Raw genomic sequence first — 16747 nt, 5'->3', positions numbered from 1 at the left:
AGTAAAGCATGATGATGATAAAATGCTATTGTGCATTAGAGGCTTGTGAATGTTTTCAATCTGAGAGAATGCCATTGATTGATTGATTGACTTATTAACAGATTGCAGAATGGGTACAATACAGTACGGCTCAATACACACAATTGTTAAGGGGATGCAGACCAGAGAAAATACTTTTGTCTTGTTTACATCAGGGTCCCCCATTTTCTATTTATAATGACGTTAACACTTTGAGAGCCAGCCGTGTTTTCCTTTTTACCCCCTTGAATGCCCACATCCACTCCAATGTTAATGTTAATATCGCCTAATCTATGTTTTAAATTATGGCTATGTGTCTAATCTGCCCGTCGCTTATCAAAGACTCATTTTCCAGTCAACATTGTCGTGACAGTTTGTTTTTTTATCGCTTCATTTCCGTTTTCTAGCATTTTGAAAATCAGTCGTTTTCACGGAAAAAACAACACATTCCATGATAATCGCCTTTTACTGGAATATTCTAGAACGTTGTCATTGTTCGGCCATGTCATGAATCGTTTTCAAATAAACGCTAGATTATCGATAGTATATGTGTACGCACGCACGGTCTTGCGGCGAGCCGAAAATCGAGTCTCCTATTTCCTGACGGCGCGCAGTCAAACGATAACACATAATCACATAAAAGCTTATATCTCTGTGAAAACGAGTCTGATTATCCTAATACTGATAACATAGATTCCTTACCTGAAATCAGATGGTATCCAAATGGTTTATTCCAATTCCTGATCGCCATTCGAAAAAATCGATATTTTTATTGATCCACCGAGTATACTGTAAAACACCTGAGGCAGCTGAATGTCCAACGGCAGACTCGCTTGATGCAATATGATTTCAGATCGCTAATAAAAAAAAAATAATAAAACGAAAATTCTCGGGCGTGGGCATTGAAGCGGGTTCAATGCCCACGCCCGAGAATTTTCGTTGTATTCGTTTTTTTTTCTCGGGCGTGCCATGCAAAGTGTTAATGACATGCGCAACATACAGATATATATCATGAAATTTCTGACTTACATGACATACAGGTATGTTACTGTTACATTTGTGACATACAAGATATGCAAATATACAGTACTGTTAAACAGAGATCCTAGCAGAAAATATATACATACGAGGGGGAGGAAACTGTACATTAGGAGGGGGTGGGAGGGGGGGGGGGGGGGGGTTGGACATTAACAGGGGCCATACAGATATATATCATGACATTTATGACAATACATGACATACAGGTATACAGTACTGTTACATTTGTGACATACAAGATATGCAAATATACAGTACTGTTAAACAGAGATCCTAACAGATAATATATACATATGCGCTTAAGGAAGTTCAACGTGAGTCAGAAGATCCTCAAGAACTTCTACTCATGCACAATAGAGAGCATCCTGACTGGCAATATCACCTCCTGGTTTGGGAATAGCACCGCACAAGACCGAAGCAGACTACAGAGAGTGGCCCGTTCAGCCGAGCGCACAATTGGAGGGGGGCTTCCCACTCTCCAAGGCATTTTCAACAAGCGGTGCATGGGCAAGGCGAAGAGAATAATCAAAGACTCCAGCCACCCAAACAACTGCCTCTTTGAACTGCTGCGGTCAGGCAAGGGATACCGGAGTCTCATGGCAAGCACAGAGAGACTCAGAAGGAGCTTCTATCCCCAGGCCATCAGGATGCTCAATGAACAAGGTTGAACAATGAACAATCGTAACAACCATCAAATGCACTCACAGCACACACATCCACACGCACACACTTTAAACAAACAACTCACTGCTGCACCCACTTTACCCACTTTAGAACACCTAAACACACTTTATATTTATTGGCAAAGAATTTGCACTACAACCCATACCTCAGTACACCTTACTGTAAATTGTACCTAAATTGTACCTCATCCCATTTCTGCTTTGTACTGTATAGTATTGTAACTCAGTTACTTTTCTACTCTGCATTGTACATTGTATATATGTATATATTGAAAACTTTTTGTCTACGTACTTGACTTCTATTTTATACTTACTATACTTTTTATACTTATCTATTTTTATCTAGCACAATCTCTGGAGCAAAACAGAAAGAAGCATTTTATATAAAAGTATTCTGTACTTCTGTATGACAACTAATAAAGAAACTTGAACTTGAAACTTGAACTTGGAAACTGTACATTAGGAGTGGGTGGGTGGGAGGGGGGTTTTGGATGTTTACGGGGGCCAGTTTTGAATTTCAGCCTCCCGTAGGTGCTCTTTGAGAGCGGTTTTGAAGGTGGGTAGGGATTCAAATTTTTTTAAGGCTGTGGGTAGGCTCGGGCATTAAAGCGTTCCGTCTCCAGATGGATTTCCGTCAATTTGATTCGGAGTCTGACGGAATTGGCTACCTGGTATAATATAATTTGTAGATTCATACAGATTGAAATTAAATTGAGCCAATCAGAGGCGTCAAATATCATGAAAAAGAGCATTTTTTTCCTATCGAGGCCGCGCCAAGCAGTCATTGGTGAGCTGCGGAGCAATAATGGCAGGACTCAGCGACTCGAGAGACAGGATTGCGCTGCTCGCTCCGTGGTTGCAGCTGGAGGCTATTGGGCGAGTGACATTTGCGAGGTCTGAGAGGTCTGTCCGCCACATGACGGGTATCAAAATAGTAATGTAAAATAATTAAAACTGCAGTGTGTTTTGGTTTTACGACAGTCGCCTTTTTTGCAGCCTCGCGCGTCAACTCTCCTTGTTTACCGACGTCACATCCACCACCTGCTTGCACTGTAACGCTGCTATACCGATTAGCTAGCGTTAGCTTAATAGCGTCGGTTAAATGGAAGGAGTAAGCCGGCCACTAAAAAGAAAAACCACGGTTGAGTGGCGCAGTGGGCAAGGCGCTCACCACTAACGCAGGAGATGCTGGTATCGAGCCCAGCTCTCGGCGTTGCTACCGGCTTGGCCGGCCGTCATACTAACACAATTGGCAGTGTTAGAGGGTGGGAAAGCCGGTGGGTGGGGATTGGACATTGTGGACAGCGACTCCTACAGGTCGGTTGGGTGACGCCAGTTCGGCGGAAACAGGAAGTATCGGGGGCAGCGTGAGCCTCCCACGCGTTACTCCTCGCCACTGAGAGTTCGAGCTGCTGTGGTGAAAAGATGCGACAGGCTGCCTCCTCGTGTACCGGAGGGGACACGTGATGCAAGGCTTCTATCCTCACTACAGCCGACCAGTGGGAGGCATAGTCTAGCAACGTTCTAGAAAAAAAATAAAAAAAATAAAGCTGTTTTCTCAGACGAAAAGGATGAGCGGCACCACCCAACAAAAGAAAGTTTCGAGAGGAATGGAAGTTTGAAGATAGCGGTGTTTCAAGAGACTGGCTAGGCTACTGGGGGCTGTAGTGGTGAGTTAACTTGTTCCGTGTTCCGCAACTATGTCAAAAAGAAAAACAGAAACAACACATTTGTCATTGTCTTGTTACTTCACAGTACAAATACGTGAGTCCCCTGTTGTGGTTGTGAGTATCTTTTATTAGCTTAACTCCGTAGCAACATCACACGGGTTTATCTGTGTAGACAGTCTCCTCCCCACCGTATATTCTCTCCCCACCGTATGTATCTTTTTTCTCCCACCCACCCACCCCCTCCTAATGTACAGTCTCCTCCCCATCATATGTATATCCTCTGTCAGGATCTATGCGTAACATTACTGTATATTTGCATATCGTATATGTCACAAATGTAACATTACTATATACCTGTAGTATGTCATGTATGTCCCTATGCCATAAATGTCATGATGTCATGTATGTTGTGTATGTCATAAATGTCACTATGAATTGAAAATGGAGGACCCTGATGTAAACAAGACAAACGTCTTTCTCTGGGATGCAGACCCTAACAATTGTGTGTATTGAGCCGTACTGTATTGTACCCATTCTGCAATCTGTTAAATATTGATTGATTGATTATTTTATTAACAGATTGCAGAATGGGTACAATACAGTACAGCTCAATACACACAATTGTTAAGGGGATGCAGACCAGAGAAAGACTTTTGTCTTGTTTACATCAGGGTCCCCCATTTTCAATTAATCATAACATATATGACACACATGACATACAGATAGACAATACTGCTACATCTATACATTTATGACATACCAGATTTACAAATACAGTATTGTTTGTGATACAAAAATAGTCTAAAAAAGAGAGTATATACATTTGACGAAGAAACTGTACATTGGAGGAGGTTGGGTAGGTGTGGTGGGGGGACTGTACATTGGAGGTGGGGGGGGGGTGGGGGGTTGGGTAGGCGTACTAGGCGGGGTGAGGGGGGGTTGTAACTGTACATTGGATTATCAAAGAAACCTTACTTGGTCCCAAGAAGAGGGTCTTGTGTATTAAATAAAGTTTTCATTCACTCTGGATCTGGTAAATCCAGTAGCAATACACACAATTGTTAAGGGGATGCAGATCAGAGAACAATGTTTGTCTTGTTTACATCATCAGGGTCCCCCATTTTCAATTCATAGTGACATTTATGACATACACAACATACATGACATCATGACATTTATGACATAGGGACATACATGACTTACAGGTATATAGTACTGTTACATTTGTCACATATACGATATGCAAATATACAGTACTGTTACCCAGAGATCCTAACAGTAAATATATACATATGATGAGGAGGAGACTGTACATTATTGTTGTGGCATAATTGGGGGTGGGTGGGTGGTAAAAAATATATACAAACGGTGGGGAGGAGACTGTCCATTGTTGTGGCATAATTGCGGAACGTGTTTAGACCCTTGTTTGTGCCGAATCTGGGTTGAACATGATTTGTGAAGCTCCCTCTGGTGTTGTTGTCGTGGTATTCACTGACCTTTGGGAAGTATTTCGACATGTACATGGGTATCTTTGTGGTGTAGTGTATCTTGTAGACCAGGGCCATTGCAAGTTGCTGTACTCTGTCGTCTACTCTAAGCCATCCTAGGTTGTCAAAATGGGCAGGGGTGAGGTGGGTTTTAGTTTCTCAAGTTTCTTTAATATTTGTCATACAGTAGTACAGAATACTTTTATACAAAATGCTTCTTACTGTTACGCTCCAGAGACTGTGCAAGACAAGATAAGTATGAAATAAAATAACATAGTAAAATTAGAAGTAAAAAAAATGAGGTCACAGTGTTCAGTTTAGACATATGTACAATGTTCGATGCAGAATAGACGTAGTTACCATACAATATACAATACTGTGCAGTGTACTAATTAAGCATTACATCACACGCAGGAGTGGTTTGTGACCAATAAACCATGCCTAGGGGTGGTTGTTAGGCCCGAGGCGCAGTCGTTATGGTGCTTTCAACATAACCATTTGTTCTCCGCGATCCTGTTTTCTCCCGGAGTGAGCCGGGGAGGGTTATGTGATTTGGTTGTGGGCGGGTCCTGAGCCCAGGACCGTGGATTGTTACCAATAAAGACGTGTGAATGGCCAATCAGAATCGAGAAATTTGCATGCCGTTGTATAATATACAATACTATATAGTGCAAGGCAGAAATGGGACGAGGTGCAATTTAGGTACAATTCACAGTAGGTGTACGAGTTGTAGTGCAAATCCTTTATCAATAAATATAAAGTGTAAAGTGTGTTTGTGTGATCTAAAGTGTGGAGAGTGGGTGCTGCAGTGTGTTGTTTGTTTGAGTGAGTGTGTGCGTGTGGGTGTGTGTGCTGTGTGCATTTGATGGTTGTTGCATAGTGTTTATTGTTCGTTTAGCAGCCTGATGGCCTGGGGATAGAAGCTTCTTCTGAGTCTTTCTGTGCTCGCCTTAAGACTCCGGTATCGCTTGCCTGACCGCAGCAGTTCAAAGAGGCAGTTGTTCGGGTGGCTCGAGTCCTTAATAATTATCTTAGCCTTCCCCTTGCACCGCTTGTTGTAAATGTTCTGGAGGGTGGGAAGCCCCCCTCCAATTGTGCGTTCGGCTGAACGTGTCACTCTTTGTAGTCTGCTACGGTCTTGTGCAGTGCTATTCCCAAACCAGGAGGTGATGTTGCCGGTCAGGATGCTCTCTATTGTACATGAGTAGAAGTTCCTAAGGATCTTCTGACTGACTTGGAACTTCCTTAGGCGCCTGAGGAAGTAGAGGCGTTGTCGTGCCTTCTTCACAACACTGTCAATGTGTGTGGTCCATGTCAAGTCCTCGGATATGTGGGCTCCGAGGTACTTGAAACTGTTCACTCTCTCAACCGGTGCCCCGTCGATGCTGAGGGGGCTGTAGTCCTTGACCCCCGACCTCCTGAAGTCCACAATCATCTCTTTTGTTTTGCTGACGTTCAGGGAGAGGCAGTTCTCCTGACACCACTGTGACAGGTTCTCTACCTCTTCCAGGTAGGCCCTTTCGTCGTTGGCAGAGATCAGGCCCACCACTACTGTGTCATCAGCAAATTTGATGATGGTGTTGTTGTTCCGCTGTGCTACGCAGTCATGTGTGTACAGGGAGTAGAGGAGGGGGCTCAGAACACAGCCCTGGGGGGCCCCTATGTTGAGCGTGATGGATGAGGAGGTGCAGTTGCCGGCTCTTACCACCTGGGGTCTGCCCGTCAGGAAGTCCAAGACCCACTGGCAGAGGTCATAGTTCAAGCCCAGGTCCCTGAGCTTGGCTATGAGTTTGGAGGGGACTATGGTATTGAATGCTGAGCTGTAGTCGATGAACAGCATTCTCACATAGTTCCCCTGCCTCTTGTCCAGGTGTGATGCTGCTGTGTGCAGCACATGGGCTATGGCGTCCTCCGTGGACCTGTTGGGGCGATATGCAAATTGCAGAGGGTCCAGGTTGATGGGGAGGGAGGAACAGATGTAGCCCTTCACTAGCTTCTCAAAGCACTTCATGGCTATGGAGGTGAGGGCTACAGGGCGGTAGTCGTTGAGGCAAGCGGGCGTAGATTTTTTGGGTACAGGGATGATGGTGGACTTCTTCAGACAGGTGGGGATGACAGCCTGTTCCAAGGACAGGTTGAAGATGTCAGTGAATACCGGGGCCAGTTGGTCGGCACAGACTTTTAGGACGCGGCCGGGGATGCCGTCCGGTCCTGCTGCCTTCCTGATATTCACTTTTTTAAAGATCCGTCTCACCTTTAGGAGTAAGGTCAAGCAGTAGTCTGTTTTGTGATATTTGTAATCTTGTTTTTAGTGCCATGCATTCGTCCTCCTACCTAGGGGAGAAAGTATTTAGTCAGAATCACTTGAAATGTACAATCTTTGAGGCATCTATTTTGTTTAAACTTGCTTGGAGTAGCAGCTGGGCCGGGTTTAACACATCGGGTCAATTCAGATAGCGTCAGGACAGTCAATGAATCAGTCAATATTTTGTTGGGCAGTATCTTAGTTTATTATCTTGCTAGGTTTTTCACAGACAACTCCCTCTAATTGCATTGTTGACTTTGATTAAGCCAGGACTTTTTCAAAAGGGGAGAGTTTCTCTCTGTGGAGAGAACATGTTGACCAACGCAAGCCAAAGGAATCCTTACTTGACAATAAACAAACAGACAGTGAATGGGTGATACATGTCTTTGTTTAAATGACATTTGCTCGTGAGTTTTTCCTCTGTTACCATGGTAAATAGAAGAGGATGACATTTCGTGTGTGTGTGTGTGTGTATAGAAATAAAAAAGGATCTGAAGGCCTATGTGTGGGACCTCACCATATAACAAAACAAAAACAATAAATTGTAAAGCAAAAGTAAGAAGGTAGCATTAACACTTTCAGTGCCTTTGATTAACATTGATTTACCCCGTGAATGTCACCATCCACTTCAATGTTAGCGTTAAAAACGCCTAATCTATGTTTTAAATTATGGCTATGTGTCTAATCTGCACGTCGTTTATCAATGACTCGTTTTCCAGTCAACATTGTCGAAACGGATTGTTTTTTTATCGGTGCAGTTTAGTTTTATAGCATTTTGAAAAGCCCTTGTTTTCAAGGAAAATATAAAGATTCCATGATAAAAGACGTTTACTGGAATATTCTAGAATACACAAAAACGTTGTAATTTTTCGGCCTATTTATGAATAGTTTTCAAATAAACGCTAGATTATCGATAGTATATGTGTACGTATGCACGCTATAGACGCAAGCTGAAAAATCTATTCTCTTATTTCCTCATCAGCGATCACAGCCAAACAGCACACATAGAGCAAACGCTTATATCTCTGAAAACAGGTCTGATTATCCTAAGACTGGTAAAATAGATTCCTTACCTGAGATCAGATGTTATCCAAAAAGATTATTCCAATTCCTGATCGCCATTCCAAATATCGATCATGCTTATTGATTACAGTTTATTCCTGTAAATACATAATCCAGACTGATTTCCGTCCCGCGAGCAGATCCTCTTGATCAGATCCATCGCCAGCACAAGGAGCGAGTTGGCTCCCCCCCCAGAGATCTACAGATCCCAGGTCAGTCTAAGCGACTGACCTGTAGTTACACAGGGATAGACGATAGGGGGCGTTTTTTCCCAATCTGAGCTCCTGTAGGGGCTGGTGTACCAACGGGAGACTCGGTTGATGAAATATTAATTCAGATCGCTAATAAAAAAATAAAACTATATTTGTCGTCGTGGGCACTCAATGGGGGGGCTGATAAAACGATATATGTCGTCCGTGGCACTGAAAGGGTTAACAGAATAGTCAATGTGGGAAAACTGTTATTTTGCACATTTCCAGGGATATAGGAACATTGGGCCTCATTCAACAATACTCTCTTATTATTTTTCTTATATTCTTGCTTACCTGTCTGTTAAGAGAACAATAAGAAAAGCCACCGCCACATTCATCAAGCCGTTCTTAAAGTCAAAATCTGTTCTTACCCAGGTTTTTTTAATGGTGAATCCCACTCATTCTAAAGTTACTGACATTTGCATACAGAGACACGCCTTGCGGGCTCATTATAATACGAGAGCCGTCGGTCTGCATCGGATCCCCCGGCCGTATTCAAGCGCTGGAACGCTTTGCGATGGATCAAAATTAGATAGGAATCAAATGTATTGTCATCATACAGCACCTATAGCTATATAGTGGAATATACTGTATTAATATAGTAATATATTAACTGTACTGTACATTGGAGGTCGTTGGGTGGGTGTGGTGGGGGGGGATGGGTAGGCGGGTGGGGGTAACTGTACATTGGATTATCGACAAAACCTACTTGGTCCAAGAAGAGGGTCTCGTGTATTACTGGGTTTAAGTCCGTTGTTTATTTATTTATGTTTTACTGTTTGCATACGAGGTGGTCCGCAAATGTTCTTGATAACAATCTAGTGGTCCGCATAAAACAGAAGTTTGGGAACCACTGATATAGACGATCTCTAAATATGCGTTCTATGCTACGTATACAGTACTGCATATCTGTATGTCATGTCATAAATGTCATGATATATATCTGTATATCTGTATGTTGTGTATGTCATAAATGTTATGATGAATTGAAAATGGGGGACCCTGATGTAAACAAGATGAAAGTCTTTCTCTGGTCTGCATCCCCTTAACAATTGTGTGTATTGAGCCGTACTGTATTGTACCTGTAACTGAGGGGTACAATTCCCTGACTGTATTGATAAGTATGGTATCATTAAACCACTACCGCTTTATGTACTTTAATTACTGGCCATACAGTACACGATATCTAAGTATGATGAACACTTTCCCACATATGAAATCAGGTCCACACAAAGGTAATAGTCAAATATTTAATATATAGCAAAAGGTACATATAATAGTTACTTATTACATTTATGATTTGAATGCACTTGTAAGGCAAATGAGTATTCGTAGGCAAATCAACACTGAATGTCCAATCTCTGGTTACACAGGAAGCAAGTATACAACCTGGCTCTTAGGGAATTATAACGATGGCACTTAATGATTATAGCGGGATATACTGTAAAGGGTCCTGCCGGTTGTAAGCCAGTAGGGGGGGTAGGAGAGCCGTCGGCTGTATCCCGTCTGGTCAACGATTTCTAGGGAGAGTTCAGGTACAGAACACAGTGCCCGTAGAATCTTGATCCGCAGATTAATACACTTGGGCTCTCTTGTAGACGATAGCTGTAGCTGTCGGTCCACAACGAAGAAGAAGCGAGGCGACCTCAGTCTGGTCTGAGCGCCGTCTCACCTTGGCTCCTCTCGGGGTAAATCCAACACTCACCGGTGTTGGCGATTATCCGCTCCACAAATCAAAGCACCAAAGCAAATAGATATTCCATGCCGTATAGGGCTCAGCAGTCGTCGGGGTAGGTAATCCAATGTGCAGGTCCACTCGTCCTCGCCTAGAACTCCTCGGATGAAAGCACCACGTGTGGTCTGCCCAACCTGGTTAAGACTCTAGATAACGCGAGGAAGCGATGGGGGTGCTGCTCACTTTAGAACTCTAACCGTACGATGCACCATACATAATAGACTATTATTACTTAATAGAAATACGGTACCAAAACTCTGGCAATTCAGCTATTAATTCGCACGAGGTCTCACTGCTATTCTAAGGCCAAACAGGCCGTACTACACCGCACGCGGTATCGTGGGGTGAGGCTTCACGTCTTGTTACTTAGTTGGGTAGAAGGGTAAAGGACTAAGAGGAATTCTACATTTCTTGCACCATATTTATATGCACAGTGGACAAGTAGTGCCGCTCTGCTTTCGGTAGCCGTATTCCTGCGCGGAGCTGAGGCTAGTAAGGGCATGTCTCGTCGGTACCTTTGAACTTGAACGCCAGGGGCTTGTCCCTGGCGCCTGGTCCTTTTGTCCAATAAGAGAATGAACTATTATGGGCTGTAGTAGAATAAAGGGATATTCCGTGTATATCTACAAGGAATATACAAGGGATATCAAACGATATACAAATACTATTAAATATATATCCATAAATAAATATATATATTCGGTTTAATCTGATCCTTCACAACAGTACCCATTCTGCAATCTGTTAATAAAATCTTCAATCAATCAATGGCCTGGGCGGCCAGAGCATAACTGTTCTAACAGCAATATATAATCCATTTCAGACAGAACGCACGCAATAAGTTATAATAATAATAATTATTATTATTATTGAAAAGTTCTGTATTTTTAAAGTCGTATTTGGGAGCAATTAACCAATGGTAGGCTTTTTTATTAAATTTTTTGGGGTAAGAATTTCTTATTTCGGTAAGAGTGCTCTCGACCACTCTTATAATTTGTTCTTGTCTGAGGAAAAAAAGCAACAATAAGAAAACGTTGCTGAATCCCAGGTAAGAACAAAGTAAGAGGAAACGCTAGTTAAGAACGAAATCTGTTCTCATATCGCTTCATGCATGAGGCCCAATGCCCATCAGGTGGGTAAATGGGAGCAGAAAACGACCCACAGCCTATTCCCTCCATGGCACACTGAGTATCTACTTCCTGATGAAGAATTGAAATGGCTTAAGATATCAGCCGCCAAAATGTTCAAGTTATCTCTATTTTAGGCTAGGGGCTAGGCGTGACGTCTCCAGTGAAGGGTTATGTTTATAAGCAAACACCCGTAAAGGGAGAAGTGGATCAAAGTAGGATATAAACCATCAAGTGTTCACTGCATTAGAGCCTTATTAATGAACAAGATTACTGGCCTCGGAAATCTCATTTACCGACCTGGTGGGGAATCTGCATATATCCGGGGTAATGAGCTAAATCACCATTGACCCACATTTACTGACCACATCTGAGGAAGGCAGAATAGGAGATGAATCCAACCCGACCTTTCAGGCAGACGGCGAACAAATCACGACAACAACCAACAAACAAACAAACACCGAGAGACTCCTGTTGCCATGAATCTATTAAAGGCACCGAGGGATGATGCTTGGGACCGGAGACGGCTCTTCTTCGGACTCGACGTATAAATCGTCTTACAAACAATAATTGTAATTCATCTGTGATGGACTCGTTCATGAAACCATGAAGAAGAAGAAACCATTGTATCCGAGGGGGGGATGTGAAGAAGACACCCTTAGCTGGAACAGGAGACGTTCCAACACACACACGCATACACACACACACACACACGCACACGCGCACACACACACACACTCTTCTACCCCTCTGAGGCTGTCCAGCAGGCTGACAGCAGCAGCTGGGGAGATAAGGGAAGCCGAACACACACACACACACACACACACACACACACACACACACACACACACACACACACACACACACACACACACACACACACACACACACACACACACACACACACACACTCACTCAATGTCACGGTAGACACACTTAATAACACAGAAACAAACAAACAAATACACACACACACACAGTCACGGTGGAAATACGGTTATTACCACAGTACCAGGACCACTGCCCAATCCTGTCTCTGCCATCACAGATTACACCGTGTGTGTGTGTGTGTGTGTGTGTGTGTGTGCGCCATGTCTTCCTGCTCCATGCGATGTCTCTTCCTCTGAGATGACCACTCCACACCACGGCGTTCCCTCTGGCCTCCGCGGCCACCTGACCGCTCACGCGGGACGTCCCCTCCAACACGCTACTACAGCAGCGCACCGGCGAACTCCATTCCCACAGACACGTCTTCATCCGTCACATTAATACCCATCTGGATCGCCTCATTGTTGACATTATTGTAATGGTACGCCGTCCTCCCAGTGATACCCTCGGCATGCGCTGGTATTGTTGCTGCTGCTGCTGTGGTAATACCCCAGGTATGCCTATTTTCATTCCTGTGAAAGCGTCCGTCCGTCCGTCCTCCCACATTCCTCGGTGGTCCATTTGGGATGCGTTTCACTTCCATTGTCTTATTTAGGCTTGTGTGATCTTTTATTTTATTTTTTCCCCGCTTGCCGTGAAATTGTCAATTACAGAGAGAAATGAAAAATGAAATAATTTTTTTTCATTTCTACCATGTAACGACACAATACAGTAACAACAATAACACACAAGACATCACAGGACAGTACTATAATCACAGACGCCACAAAAGTAATTTATTCCCCCACTCCCACCCCAGGGACCCCTCAGGACCAACATCCCGACCCCGCTTCGCCACTAGATCATGGCTTTAACTTTCTCGGCCGCTGAGACCCATAGTTCAATGCTGGTTTGTTCAACCCCAAGTAGTAGAGATCTCCATATAAATGATATCCAATAGTGTCAGAGACCCATTAATAGGGCTGACCTTCGAATTTTTTTTGGAATTCGAAGCTTCAGGGCCGAGATTCGATTTTAATTCGAAGCTTCAAGGAAAAAAAAGTATAATTTTTTTTAATAAAATTTTTTTTATGTTGTGGGACTTGGACAGCACTTTGTTCAACTTTGTCAGTGCTGTAAAGTTTAAACCTTTTTAAATCTTAGACAAACAAAACATGAAATATTGTAAGCAGTCATTTGAGGCTTTATAAAAGCAGCACAATGAACACATCTGTCAGTGCAGAGTCCGACCTCATCTTAAATAACAAACAGCATTGCTTGTTGTAGTTAACAAAGAGGCAGAGTTGATTTTGCACCAAAAACAAAAAAAAATTGGATTTATTAAAAAAATTTCATAATCGCATTTTTTTTTCATATTCGAATCCCATGCCCATCGAACGAAGCTTCGAAGTATTTAAGACAGCCCTACCAATTAATCATTGTGACTTTCTCAGGTTGTTTCCACCTCATGGCTATCAGTTTATTGGCCGCTGTAACGCCCGCCAGAATGAGTATTTTCTGCTGTATGGAGGCTGGTAGTAGTGATGTATCATAGTGTAGTGTTGTTGCCGTCAGTGGAATTCCAAATTAAATACATTTAAAAAAAAAAAATGAATAAGATAAAGCCTCCTGTTTGCATTTTAACATTTTCTGTCTCTCTTTTCTCTCGGCTTTATCAGGGCCCTCTCCGGGAGACATGGTATGTTCTGATTCACAAAAGGAGTTTTTTTTGTTTTTTTTATCGCATTTATATATAATATAATAATAATAATTATAATACTGGTGTTTATTACAAAAGCTGTATAGTCTGGAGATTTTCAAGATTGAGCAAATATTATGACCCGTGTCCTTTCTTTTGAACATCCATCCTTATTGTTTTGTCTTTTCAGAACGTGACGCCTTTGACACCCTGTTTGACCACGCGCCTGACAAGCTGAACGTAGTCAAGAAGGTCTGTCTGTCCATAATGTACAAGCATGTACTATTGCTGCAGCCTATTAGGGCTGACCCCGATTAGTTGAATAGTCGACTAATCGATCAAAATTAGCCATAGTCGACTGCCAACCTCTTAGTTGAATTCAAAAAAATAAATATATATATATATATAATTTTTTAATCATTCTTTCCAAAAGCAAAGAGGCCTAGAAGCGTGGCTAACGCTAATGGCACACATACCAGAGGCTAACTGCCTAAGAAACGGGCACAGAGGCACTGAAAGAGGATTTCACCCATCTAATGAACACACTAGACTAGACAAATATCAAGATGTATCCATCAGTGGCCCAATTGCATGCTTTCGCAGAGGACAAGAAGCCTTCAGTCGACTCCTTCAGACATTAACTCATTCTGCGCCGGCCATTATCCGGTTCTAGCTAGGCCACGCTTTAAAGATAGGGGTGCGTCACCTTGTTTGTAGAGCTATATCTATATTCTATATTATAGCTATGGAGACAATACTATGGTAATTTTATAGTCCCTATCTTCCGTCGAACATGCAAAAAAAATGCATTTTTTCATGTATACGTTTGCGCGTTATCCGCGTTATTCCTGGAAAGCTGAGTTATAGGGCGCTACGTGAATTCTGCTCAAAGCATTGGCGTTTCATCCCTGGACACGCTACTATTTCCAAATCAAATGTATATAATAGGTATTATGTTTCATCATGAATGCATGAAAGGGGGGGGGGGGGGGGGGGGGGGGGGGCGTTTCTGATGCTTTGATTGCTAGTAACGGCATTCGTTTTGAACACTACACACGCTGATCAGCTGGATCGATATGAAAACATTGTACGATCAAGCTGGAATTGACGTCAGATAGTCCTTACCTTTGATCGGGGGTATTCCAAAAATAATATTCCAATTGTCTGCTCGCGATTTCCAGTATTGGTGTCCATCTGGTCTCGGACATAATTTGGCACAATTTATGGATTGAGTATGCTAGATGCGTTTCGAAGTGGTCGGATGAAGCGATCTACTTGGCTCCGTCAAAATTTAGCGCCCGGAGGGGTTTAAGTGTAACACACGGTGAGATATAAGGTTTCAAAGGGGCGATACCGCCACCTAGCAGGATGCGGCCGGTATTGCACTTTGGCGATCTCAGAATCATTTCCTATGGTAACACCGAGGTCAGTGGATGAATAATGAATACAAATATCGAATAAAAGGAAAACGGACCAAATAATGAGTATAGTCGTTGTTGGCGGTAAAGCGATGGTGCCCAATAACGAGTATACTCGTTGTTGGCGGGGAATGAGTTAAGCACCCCACAGCCTAAATGGAATGAAAAAACACTATATATATCTGCAAATTTCGGCCAACCAAAGTCGACTATACAAATCCTTAGTCGGGGACAGCCTTACAGCCTATGATCATTTTTTCTATTCAGGTTAAAGGGGAATGTCACCGTTTTAAGAATTCACATCATGTTCTTCCTGCACCCCAGGACAATTTCAGTCAGTATTTGTGAACATGCGCCGCTCTCTCCTAAAGCTGGAAATCAGAAACCCTCCATTCCGTGATGTAACTGGGATGGGCAATGAATGAGGCTCTCTCTTTGTTAGGCCATAAACAGTTTGTGTGAGGGAGCTCTTACGCCCCAAATGAGGATTATATTCGAGCATCACTAGAAGGTCTGAACCAAAATTAAAAACAAATTAAGTTTTTTGAGCAATATAATGCATAGAATATATTCTAGCTGCTCATTGCTTGTGTTTATCTTTTACATATATCTTATTTGTCTCGTTTCAAGTAAATATACCAATTATTCCGGAGGGAACTGTTTGATGCTTGTTCCATCTGTCTGTTTGATGGTTGTTATTTCATTCTGTCTGTCTGCCTTGTCTATTTGATGGTTGTTCTGTCTGTCTGTCTGATGGTTCTGTCTGTCTGATGGTTGTTCTTTCGTTCTGTCTGATTGTTGTTCTTTCTGTCTGCTTGTCTGAATGTATTTTTGTATTGTATTTTACGCTGTGTGACATAAATATCCTGTGTGTTTCCTCAGACTCTGATCACATTCGTGAACAAACACCTGAACAAGCTTAACCTAGAGGTTTCTGAGCTGGACACACAGGTGGGATACACACACACACACACACACACACACACACATGCACACACACACACACACACACACACACACACACACACACACACACACACACAGACACACACAGACACACACATGGAAAAAACTAAAATGCTGTATTTCATATCAACAATAGGGAAACTGTGACATGCAATACATCCATTGTCTGATTTAACTCAAACAACTTGAGCTGTAGACATTCTCAAATAGGAAATGAGCATCATCCATGTTGTTGAATAATGTAAACAGCGAGACCACTGACTACTTCCTGTCTGTTGTCCTATCCCTCTGTTTGACGGACAGTCCCCAAATAGACATGTCCCACCTACTGTTCGGAGAAATATGTGCAAGTCGGGTGTTGGATGGTTGGGATTGGGACTGGTTTCCGACATCCGCAGAACGCTTAACCTTAGACGCCATT

The 16747-nt window shown here is 42.8% G+C and overlaps 1 protein-coding gene across 1 annotated transcript in view; it reads left to right on the top strand.

Moving 5' to 3' along the window:
• Positions 1-16747, top strand: part of parvaa (parvin, alpha a) — a 59194-nt gene that overhangs the window by 26762 nt on the left and 15685 nt on the right. The window contains exons 7-10 of the mRNA XM_084315548.1: positions 13723-13778; positions 13923-13942; positions 14133-14194; positions 16243-16311. Of these exons, the coding sequence (XP_084171674.1) occupies positions 13723-13778; positions 13923-13942; positions 14133-14194; positions 16243-16311 (207 nt within the window). The remainder of the gene's footprint in view (positions 1-13722; positions 13779-13922; positions 13943-14132; positions 14195-16242; positions 16312-16747) is intronic.

This window comes from Notolepis coatsorum, assembly GCF_963971535.1.
Source record: "Notolepis coatsorum genome assembly, chromosome: 6".
NCBI lineage: Eukaryota > Metazoa > Chordata > Actinopteri > Aulopiformes > Paralepididae > Notolepis > Notolepis coatsorum.
This window is presented reverse-complemented; position numbering and strand designations above follow the sequence as displayed.